Genomic DNA, 11,681 nt, shown 5'->3' on the forward strand with positions numbered 1-11,681 from the left:
CAGTATGCATGGTATTAAACACACGGGTAGAGACACGACCGTATGTCTCAGCCGTGTGGAGGACATGGCCTAGTACATGGGCGTGTGCCATGACTGTGTGACATTTTAAGGATGCTGACGTCAGAAACAGAATGTCCAAGTTTTTGCACATGGGCTAGAACACGGGCGTGTCATGGCCGTGTGAAGGACACGGGCCATTGACACGGGTGTGTGTCCGGCCGTGTGAAAACCCCTGTAGGTTTGAATTAGAATTTAATTCCATACGGGTATTGGACACGGGCGTGTCCCTAGGTGCCTAGGCCGTGTGAGCCACATGGGCCATCAGCCCGACCATGTTAAAGTGGCCACACGGGCGTATAACCTGTTCAAGGACGAAATTTTCATAGTTGGTTTAGGGACCCGGAATGGTTCCGATTAGTTTTGAATGATTGATTTGGGACTCGTGGGCCCATAATAAGAAGTCTGAAGTAGATATAGAAAAAATTTTAAAATTTGACCGAATCTCGGTGACTTGAGATTGATAATAAGCATGAGAACAAGTGAGGTAATGCCTTGCACTCCAGCCGGCGTGGGTTACGGGTATGGGGTGTTACATGTAATGTGCATAATGTAAGCTCGAACAATGTGCATCACCTCCCATTCACTGGCAGTACTCGGTAAATGCTCGAAATTGGCCTTTAGCCATGAAAACCTCAAACCCGTAAATTTTTCCTCACTGGGCGAGCATCCAAGTAAGTTATAGTGAAGGGCAGTCGGCTTAGAAATCAAACTTATACTTGTGACCGCATTCCTGTCTGTGGATAGCCCGAGCTGTAGTGCAACATCCTGTAGAGTGATGGTGCACTCCCCACACAACAAATGAAACGTGTAGGTCTTCGGATGCCATCGCTCGACCAAAGTGGATATTAAGTCGTATCGTAGATCAAAAGTTCGGATCAATGCCGCTGATCCGAATCCGACTAACTCCAAGTATGGCATTAGGCGTTCATCTGGCAGATAGCTTACACTACTAACACAACCCCTCAATTCGCGATACGAGCCCTAACATTATTAAATTAGCAAAATAGTTAATATAATCTAATTTAATTCCATAAATGATGTGAGTAACAAATAACAATTTTATTACCATCTCATTAATAGTAATTGATATGTGATCATCATTATTAATCAAAGAACCCATTTATTGCAAATCGCAATTTAAAAAAGAAATTCATTTAGTTTGTTGCAAAAAATAGTAAATAATTTAGAATTTGAGAACAAAAAACACAATAAATACGTAAGTAACATAAAACACAGTAAAAAACACAATAAATAATATCTTAGAATTTCTTATATTTTACCTACATAAAAAATTATGTTAGTTGACAATGATAATATAATTAAAATAAACATAAACTATCTAAACATAAAAACATACTAATTGAAAAAAATACAAACATATCTGCTTAGTTTCTTTCAAATAACCTATAAAATTATATAAAAATAAATTTAATCAACATTTCAATAAATCAATAAAAATTGTCAAATAAATCAAAAACAAATAAAATTACATTATAACATATCACATTACACTTAAACTAAACAAATAATTTATAACCTAATCATAAATTACTAACAAAATAACTTTAAAATAATTTAAAAACACAAAAAAATTATATTTATAACAAGTCACGATAAATACTAAACTAAATACAAACAATTTATAACCTAATCATAAATAACTAACAAAATAACTTTCAAATAATTTAAAAAAATATTTTCATAAAAATCACAATAAACACTAAACTAAACACAAACAATTTATAACCTAATCATAAATTACTAACAAAATAACTTTCAAATAATTAAAAAATTTACATTCATAAAAAATCACAAACACTAAACTAAACAAAAACAATTTATAACCTAATGATAAATTACTAAAAATAACTATAAAATAATTTTAAAAATTACATTCATAAAAAATCACAAAACACTAAACTAAGCACAAACAATTTATAACCTAATCATAAATTATTTACAAAATAACTATAAAATAATTTTAAAAAATTACATTAATAAAATTTACAAAACACTAAACTAAACACAAACAATTTATAATAATTAATAAAAACAATATAAAAATAATTAATCCTTTAAATTAAAAAAAAGGCATTAAGTACTAAAATAATACATACCATTTTTCTTTCTTTCTTTCTTTCTTTCTTCTTCTTCTTCTTCTTTTCCTTTCTTTCTTCTCATTCCTCTCCTTTCTTTCCCTCTTTTTTTCTCACTGCCCAACCTTTCTTCTACAAGGGGGACCATGCTTATAAGGTCCCCCATCCTCCTTTTTTTTTTTTAACTTGAAAGGGACTAAACACTGCAAAAATGCAGTGTACAGGTGTGGTAGAGGGGACGGGTGATCGGCACCGTGTCGCTCGCCAGGAGGCGCATTGGTCTTGCCAGTCCAAGTGGTATCACTTCGGGCAAGTTGATCACGGGTCAAAACCGTATATAAGCTGTATAAAAGTGGTGCCGCCTATGTAAATGACACCACTAATAAAATATTAATTTTTTTAAAAAAATAAGTTTTATTTAAAAAAAATAATAATTGTGCCGCCTATGAGAAAAGCACCACCCCCTAAACATACAATTTTGGTATTTAATCATGCTGACATAACATTTTAGTATTATATTTTCTTTTTATAAAAATCACATTAAAAAGCCCTAAATGTATAAAATAAATAGGTTCATGGTTATTTTTTTATTCCAATTATAGAATATAAAAAGTGCATTATCAATCTAGCATATATTAACTTGTAATAATATCATATCAAATGGGTGTAGTTTCTTTTTATGAATAATGATTGGGTGTCGTAGTAAGGCACATTACACTTTTAAGGGGAGAACTTGGGTTCAAATTTTAAAGACAACATTATTAGGAGGGACAATTACAAACTCGAAAATATTAATCTTCATGTACCATAAAACAAGCATAAATGATGTATACTAAATTACGCAGATATGAAAAGTATATATATATATATATATATATTAGATTATGACATACCAACAACGTGAGTGAAAACAATTTCAGTAACAAATTTATAAAAAAATTGATTCAAAACATTAATATTTTTATTTAAATCTCATCACATGTATATATTTTCTAGATTTTATATAATAAAATAAAATAAAAAATACATACAAAATAATATTTCTAACTTTGTAAAAATTTAAATTTTAATAAATTCACAAATAAAATAAAACGTAAATTTAATTTTTACAAATAAATCTGGGACTTCATTCAATATAAAAGGCTGAACCCAAAAAGTCTTTTACAAATCCTACAAAAATAAATAAATAGATCCTTAAAAACTAAAACGTAATCTTAAATAAAGAGTATATACTCTTAATCAACCAATAATTATTTATTATTTGAAGAAAGGTGTATTCTGACCAATATTGATACATTAGCAGGTTATCTTAATTGATATGTATAAACATTTATTATAAATTAAATAATTCAATAATCACAAATCGTTATCAATATGAGTAGAATTTTCGAACCTGCAATATGGTTTGGTTTTTGATTTCTTGTGGGGTTGAAGGTGTAACCAAACTTGTAGAACTTTCCAAACAAAACTTCTCCTAATCAACTTTCCAAACAAAGCTTAATTCGTCTTGAATAAAAAGTTTCTCCTAATCCTAAAATAATTGTTATATATTTATAAAATTTTAAAAATTAATAGCCAAATTTGAAAAGTTCCAACTATTATCTCCACCAAAATAATTCAGTTGAGCCACGCCAACCTCAAATAGAAAATGAAAAGCATAGTAACTTTTTTAGTCTACTAATTTTATAAAAAATCATTTTATCTCAAATTATGCAAAATGAATAGAAAAGATAATAATTTTATATATATGTGAATTATTATATGGATGATATATCGGTATTTAATAATTTTTTATTTTAAAACTTTAAAAATATAAAAACTATTTTTAAAAAATAAAATTATTAAAATTATTAAAATATATAAAAATATTTTAAATTTTTTAAAAATAATTAAATATTGATATGTTATTTATGTGACAAACAATCCATATATATAAATATATTAACAAAGTTAACAAATATTAATATTTTTATCCATTTTAGGATGATATAAAAAATAAATATAACAAAGTTTATTATTTACTTAAGACTAAAATATGTCTTATAAAGTTTGACAAAAATAACAAGATCTGCTACCCTAGCACGTTACTCTCTGCCCTCTCTGGCATGATTTTAGTTTTTTTTTTTTGTGTGTGTTCTTTAGTCTGGTGTTTGTTTTAGCAGCGGTTGCTTAACAAGATTTCCTCTATTCCTTTTAAGAATTGATTCTTACGTTTGGAATTTATGATCTGCATTCATGGAAACTGAATTTGCTGAATTAACGCTTAATGAAGAAGAAGAAGCGGTTTTATAAGTACAGATTAAGTCGAACACAGAAAAGGATGCAGGGTTTTTCGACTGGTGGGGTGTTTCCTAACATCTAGCGTTATTCACTTCCCAGCAATGAAAAGCAATATGAAAATTTTGTGGCATCCTATTAAAGGCATCCAAATTTGGAATCTGAGGAAAAAAAGGTTTTTGTTTCAGTTTTTTCATCTCATGGGTATCGAAAGGGTTTTGAAGGGATCACTATGGACTTTTAACAATCACTTGCTGTTGCTACACACATTGCAATGGGGGGAAAGCCCTTTAAAAGTCCCTTTAATCTTGACATATTTTTGAGTACAGATTCATGATGTTCCCACGGGTTTTTTCTCCGAGATTTTGGATAAGCAATTAGGCAATTTCATAGGTAAGTTCTTGCAATATGATGGTACAGATCTAGGGAAAGGGAATCAAAATTTTCTGCAAATAAGAGTTCAACTTGATGTACGTCGCCCTTTAAAGAGGAAGAAGCAGGTTATGTTTTTCAAAATTTTCTCATATGTTAGGTTTAAATATGAAAGACTAATATTCTATTGTGGTCGATTGGGTCACAATGACTCATTTTGTAAGGCGAAAATGGCATTGGATGTGGAGATTGTTGTAATAGGTTGGGATCTATCGTTGGGAGTGCAATCTAGAAGAGCTTTAGCTTTAAGCAGTGTCTGGTTACATAAGGGTGGGGAGGGAGAAAAGGGTGGAAATTTTTATGGCAGTTGGGCTCCAGGAAACAGGTTGTGGGACGTGAGAGATAAATCAGGATACGCGAATGGCATTGACCTTGTATTAGGAATCAATTTGGAAGAGAATTCGACTTCTTCCTTACAATGGGGAGGAAACTCGTCGACAGGACAGGTTTAGTCTACAATGGATCACAATTTGGAAGAAGGTGTGTTAATAGGAGAAGAGGGAAAAAAGATACCTAAAGGGAGATTGAGGAGTCGATAACTAAGGAAGAGATCAATATTTTGGCAGTAAGAAATAGGAGAATGTTAGAAAGTAATTTTTTATCATCGGCGGCTGCCAAAAGGCAAGCCGACTGGGCATAATGAAAATCTTAAGTTGGAATGTCTGTGGTTTGGGGAATCCACGAACAGTGCGACAACTTCGGTACACGCTGAAGATATATAATCCCTAGATGGTCTTTTTTATGGATGCAAAGATTAGTAAGACTCAGATGGGAAGAGTTCGACGAAGTTGTGGTTTTGTTAATAGCATTAATGTTGACTTTAATGGTTCTAGAGGAGGGTTATGTTTGGCATGGAGGGGTGATGTTACTATTATGCTTTCGAAATTTCTCTAAAAGGCACATTGATATGAGAATTGAAGATTCTGAAGATGGGAATAAGTGGAGATATACATGTTTCTATGGCACCCCTTATGCACAGGATAGGGATAAATCATGGTCTTTTTTGAAAAGTCTTTATGGTACTGAAGGGATCCTTTGGTTTGCTTATTGGGATTTTAACGAAATTATGTATGGTGTTGAGAAAAAAGGAGGGTTACCTCGAGATGAAAGAAGGATGGAAGTGTTTCAAAATGTGCTGGAGGATTGTCATCTGATGGATGTGGGTTATTCTGAAAATTGGTTCACATGGGAAATAGAAAATTTGCCAGAAACGAACATCTAAAAACGTTTGGATAGAGGAGTGGCTATTGAGGAATGGATGTCTATGTTTCCTGAAGTATCAATTCAACATCTTTTGCATTCTTTTTCGGATCATTGTCCACTTTTAATTATTACAAAAAGGGAAGACAACTAGTTGACTGGAAGAAAGTTTAAGTTTGAAGTTTGGTGGGTTTTGGAGGAATCGTTCACTGTCGAAGTCAAACACATTTGGGAAAGGTAAATAGGATATTTGTTGCAAAAGTTAAAAAGCTTAAAAAAAAGGTTTGGAGAGATGGGCTACTCGAATACGACAAAACAGAAAAAGGAAAAAGAAGTTTTTAACCTCAAGACTGTTAGAGCTTATGGACGCCGAAAGGGATGATAATAATTTGTCCGAAATTATTGATACAAAGATTCAACTTAATTTTGAGATTGAAAAGGATGAACTTTATTGGGAACAAAGGGCTCGAGTGAATTGGCTGAAACTTGGGGATAGGAATACATCATTCTTCCATAGTCAAAGACACAACCACGGAGAAGAAATTTCATTCGTAAAATGTAACATGAGGATGGAAGGGAAAGAGAGGTCATACGGGAAATAGAAGTAATTGCTAGATCTTATTTCTAGAATTTATTTTCGGTTGGTAAGAGGGGAAATTATGACCATCTTTTTTTGGGTATTGATTGTTGTATCTTTTAGAAGGACAATTAATGGCTCACGACAAGATATACAAAGGAAAAGATTCATTCAGCGCTTTTTGAAATGGGGCCTACAAAAGCACCAGGTGAATATGGATTCCCTCATTTATTTTATCAAAAGTGTTGGCATGTCATTGGGGAAGATGTCATGTCCTTTTGCCTACTACTTTTGAATGGAGGTATGGATGTTAGTTGAATTAATGCTACTCATATTGTGTTAATTCCTAAAATGGTCAATCCTTCCAATATTACTCTTTTTTGGCTCATTAGTTTATGCAGCGTACTTTACAAACTAATGGCAATTAGGTTATAGCAAACCGCTTTAGAGAAGTGTTAGAAAAATGCATTGATATTGCACAGAGCACTTTTGTGCCCTGGAGGTTAATTTCGGATAATATTTTGTCGGCTTATAAAATTTTACATACCTTAAAATAGAAGAAGATAAGGAAAAAGGGGTTTATGGCGGTGAAACTTGACTTGAGTAAAGCGTATGATAGGGTTGAATGGAGCTTTGTTAAGGAAATGATAATGTAATGGGTTTTGATCCAGGCTGGATTGAATCTCTCATGAAATGTGTGTCCACAGTTTCTTATTCAGTGGCCTTTAATGGTCATGTGGGAGAAAAGTTTCGTCCAACTAGAAGACTAAGACAGGGTGATCCTTTGAGCCCATTTCTATTTTTAATATGTGGAGATGGCTTATCTAGTCTTATGCGACTTGCAATGAGGGAAGGATTATTGAGAGGGGTTAAGGCCAGTAGAAGTGGTCCACAGGTCTCACATTTGATATTTGTAAATGACTGTATTTTGTTTGAGGAGGCAACAAACATAGGAGCTCATTTATTAAAGAGAATTTTGTTCATATATGGAAATTGTTTAGCCTAGTGTGTCAATTATGACAAATCTACCATCTTTTTCAGTACTAATACACAGGAGGAAGAAAGAAGAATGGTTGCTAGTATACTTGGTGTGCGCCGTTCAAATGACCTAGAACATTATCTTGGCTTTCCCAACATGGTGGGTAGAAGGAAAAAATCGTCTTTCCAAACTTTAAAGGAAAGATTTAAGTAGCGAATTGATAATTGAAGTGTTAGGCATCTATCTCAAGGTGGGAAAGAGGTGTTCATAAAGGTTATTCTTCAGTCTATAAAAACCTATACAATAGCTTGTTTTTAACTACCTAAGTCATTATGTGTTGACCTGGAGAGTATTATTGCGAATTTCTGGGGGCAAAAGGGTCGTGGCAAGCAGGGTATTCACTGGTGTGTTTGGAGGGATCTTTGTACCTTAAAAGAAAATAGTGGTTTGGGGTTCTGAAATCTTGGACAATTTAATGTTGCGTTATTAGCCAAGCAAGGTTGGCGTCTTGTTAATTTTACAAATTCTATGTTAGTTAGAGTTTTGAAAACCAAATACTATCCAAATTTGAATTTTATTAATGCACAGTTAGGGAATTTACCTTTGTTCATCTGGAAGAGTGTTTGGGCAGCAAAGGGTCTTTTAAAAAGTGGATTGTGCTAAAGGGTTGGTAAGGGGTTCAAATATCTGTTTGGGATGATCTGTGGATACCGGAAGTCGATGCAAATAGATTAAGCAACATTAGCAATAATGAAGAACTCAAGTTAGTTTCGGATCTAATTGATGCTAGAAATAAAACTTGGAAGGCTGACTTAATCGCTAATACCTTTCATGCGGACATTCCACAGAAAATTTTGCAAATTCATTTGGTGAAAGCAGCACAAGACGATTTCCAAGTTTGGAGAGGAGAACCTTTTGGCGAATTCTCAGTCAAAAGCGTCATAAACTATTACAATAAACTAATTTGGGTCTTAGTGATAATTTAATACAGACCGAGATTAAGGATTTTTACAAGAAACTATGGAATTTACATCTTCCTTCAAAAATTACACTCACTATATAGAAAATCTCTTGGAACTATATTCCTACTCTAATAAATTTCAGGCATAAAAGAGTGTTAGTGAATGTTTCTTGTCCCCGGTGTCGCAGTTCGGAAGAGGACAGCAATCACATTTTTCGACACTGCCCTACAACAATAGAGGTATGGCAGAACTTAAATATTTTTTGGAGTTTTAATAATATGATTCAAAGTATTTGGGAGTGGCTTATTTGGGTATTCAATATAGGTACTAGTAAACAATGTCGACTCTTTTGTTGTGCATTATGGTCAATCTAGATTTCAAGAAATCAGTTAATACATGAAGGAAAAATCATGGCGAAAAGGGATTTTTCGAAACGAATCCAAAGTCATATGGTAGAGTTAAATGGTCTGGAGGAGAAGCCACTTACCTTAAGTGTTGATAGAGGGCACAGACAACCTGAAGGAAATATGAGGGTGACAATTTATTTTGATACAGCCTTTGACAGATGATCTTCCAAATTGGCTTCAAGACTAGTGGTTCGGGGCTTGATGGGCAAGATTTTAGCCTCGAAGATAGTCATACATAGCGCAATCTCATCTCCGTTTGCGGCAGAAGCACATGCAGGTTTGCAAGTTGTTCAATTAGGAATCTCAATGGGATTTAATTCATTAGCAATTATGGGGGATTCAAGAACAGTTATTAGAGATATTCAAAGCAAAAAGGTCCATTTTGAAGAGATTGATTTCCAGTTCATAGATCAGAAAATAAATGTGCCCATAATCTTGTGCACGAAGTGTTGAAAAAGGGAGAGGGAAAGTACCTGTGGGAGCTGTACCGGATTACGTCTGTCGTGCACTGGAAGAAAGATGACCGAGACACCTAGATTGAGGCGGTTTCATGGAAGAACTACAAAGAAAATAGATTGCAGAAGAAAAAAAATATTTGGAAACTATTGTGGTTTGAACTGCTGGGACAGAGATGTGAAGAGGCAACAAATTTATGGAATCCAACTGTTGATGTTGACTGGATTAGGAATTAGGTTTCCTTTTTCTTTATTTTTTGTTTTTTGTTTTCTGAGCCTTTTTCTGTTATTACATTGTTGGCCTACTCTTTGCATTTAGTTTTGATTATTTCTCTTTTAGGATTAACTCCAGTGATTTTTGAGAACTAATTTAATGTTTTTTTTTTGTCTGTTTTTATGCTTTAATAAATATCCAGTCCGTTTACCCAAAAAAAATATAACATTTAAAAAAAACAGAAAAATTAAATTAAAAAAACTAAAATATAAATTTGGAAAGCTAAAAAAATAATTATGCAAAAACGAAATGGAGAAGAAACAAGGCGGCAAAACCAAACCCGAGGGTTGATATTGTGATTGACTGGGCTACTGGTGGGTCCCTTCTGACCACGGCATTCAAATCCCCAAAATTTCCATTTTGGAAACCGTTCTAGACGACCGCCTTTATTAAGTAACCCAAAAAATTACTAAGAAAAACAATAAAAGAAACTCCATTATGACCTAAGAATATTCTCCTCCAACGCGCCTGCATCTCCATCATTACTCACGCTCTCTCTTTTCTGTCTCTACTTCGGTCTCATTGTATATAATAGTGTCCCCCTTCTCCCCTCACCTCACCTCGAGTTCGCTCATTCGCGACTCTTCTTTCAAATACTCTCTACGAAAATAATATAAAGTAAAATTCATACCCACGGCATGGAAGATTCAAACAGCAAGAAGCGAGTTAGAGGTGACTCGGCCGAGTCTGACGTAGACTCACCTATGGTGAAGAGACTCAGAGACGATTTATTAGATCTCCTTGAGGACTCTGATTCTTTGCCTGTTAACCAAGACCTCGCATTGGTTATTAAGAGTTTCGAAGAGGAGATATTGGCAGCGTCATCAACTTCAAATGCAAAGGAGCCGCTGTTGAATCCGAAATCAGATTCCAGCGAACCTCAACCGGATCTTGTTTACCTTTTGGAGGCTTCCGATGATGATCTTGGTTTACCTCCTCCTATGGCTACCACAACTTCAAGTGACGAAATAAGGAGCGAGGTTACTGAGTTGCTGAGACTCGACACTGACTCGTCAGGAACCGGTGAGTTATGGGAATTTGGGGATCAGATCCCTAACTTTGACTTGTTCGGGTTCGGAATCGGAGATAACTACGGGGGTGGCCATGTGACGTATGGCGGATTGTTCGAATATCCCGATGTCTATTACGATTCGTCTGAGTTTTCTGCATTGTTGTGGCGGCCGGAAACTCTGTCGGCGGAATAAAAATTCAGCCTAAAAACAAAGGAAAAAGGCAAAATTAAACCTAACGAAACCAAACATAGTTGGGGGGTTTCAAAGGAAGACAAGGCATAGCCGATCTGTAAATTCATTAAATCTTTTTGGGTTTGTCTCAGTATTTTTTAGTATTTGATTAAAAGAAGTTAAATGTACAATCAGGATTAGAAATTTGAAATGAAAAGATACGTTTTAATGGAATGAATGATGTTTTCGCTCCATAGCTTAGTAACAAATTGAAGTGGTTTCCCTTTTTTCATGAGTAGAAAATGAAAAGAAGAATAAAAATGGTGGATGAGGAATACAATTTTAGTTTCCCTCAGACCTGAATCAGATACTAATAATAGATTCTCGACTTTGAAAAGGGCGTTGTGCTGTGTGTGGTCCCACTATGTGGGAGCCCACTTCTACGTGTGCCTTTCGTATAAGGTTGCTAAAACAAAAAAGTGTGTTGCAAGTCAGAAAAGAAAAACAAAAAAATGTGGGGGAAAATATTTTTCTTTAATAAATATCAACCTTCCTTTTGGGGTTTGTGTACTTCAATTTTCGTTTTGGGTGTAGTTTTGGGTTTTTGGCTTTCAAATTCCGTCCCTTTTAGATGATATTATCAAAATTTTTTTAAAAGATTGCTTAGGATTATTTATTGATAGTTTTATTTGAGTTGTATAGTTTTTATTATGGTTTGTTTGTAATGTTGTAGTAAGACTTTGATTATAATGAAATTCTTTTTGGACTTTTAAAGTTA

At 33.9% G+C, this 11,681-nt stretch overlaps 2 protein-coding genes and 1 long non-coding RNA gene across 3 annotated transcripts; 1 reads left to right on the top strand and 2 right to left on the bottom strand.

Moving 5' to 3' along the window:
• Positions 1 to 483: 483 nt before the first annotated feature.
• LOC108464605 (protein MAIN-LIKE 2-like) lies at positions 484 to 1,178 on the bottom strand. The gene is made up of 2 exons (XM_017764971.2): positions 1,127 to 1,178; positions 484 to 1,041 (listed from the first exon to the last, which is right to left on the bottom strand). Exons 1-2 carry the CDS (start codon positions 1,127 to 1,129, stop codon positions 574 to 576), a joined length of 471 nt encoding a protein of 156 aa, XP_017620460.2. The 5' UTR covers positions 1,130 to 1,178; the 3' UTR covers positions 484 to 573.
• A 7,255-nt stretch (positions 1,179 to 8,433) lies between these two features.
• LOC108464606 (uncharacterized) lies at positions 8,434 to 9,750 on the bottom strand. The gene is made up of 2 exons (XR_001868342.2): positions 9,071 to 9,750; positions 8,434 to 8,808 (listed from the first exon to the last, which is right to left on the bottom strand). It is a non-coding gene; the product is annotated as an uncharacterized LOC108464606 (long non-coding RNA).
• A 607-nt stretch (positions 9,751 to 10,357) lies between these two features.
• Positions 10,358 to 10,924, top strand: LOC108462813 (uncharacterized). Its single transcript, XM_017762714.1, has one exon. It carries the CDS (start codon positions 10,358 to 10,360, stop codon positions 10,922 to 10,924), a length of 567 nt encoding a protein of 188 aa, XP_017618203.1.
• The last annotated feature ends 757 nt before the right edge of the window (positions 10,925 to 11,681 follow it).

Source organism: Gossypium arboreum, chromosome 13 (genome assembly GCF_025698485.1).
Source record: "Gossypium arboreum isolate Shixiya-1 chromosome 13, ASM2569848v2, whole genome shotgun sequence".
Classification (NCBI taxonomy): Eukaryota; Viridiplantae; Streptophyta; class Magnoliopsida; order Malvales; family Malvaceae; genus Gossypium; species Gossypium arboreum.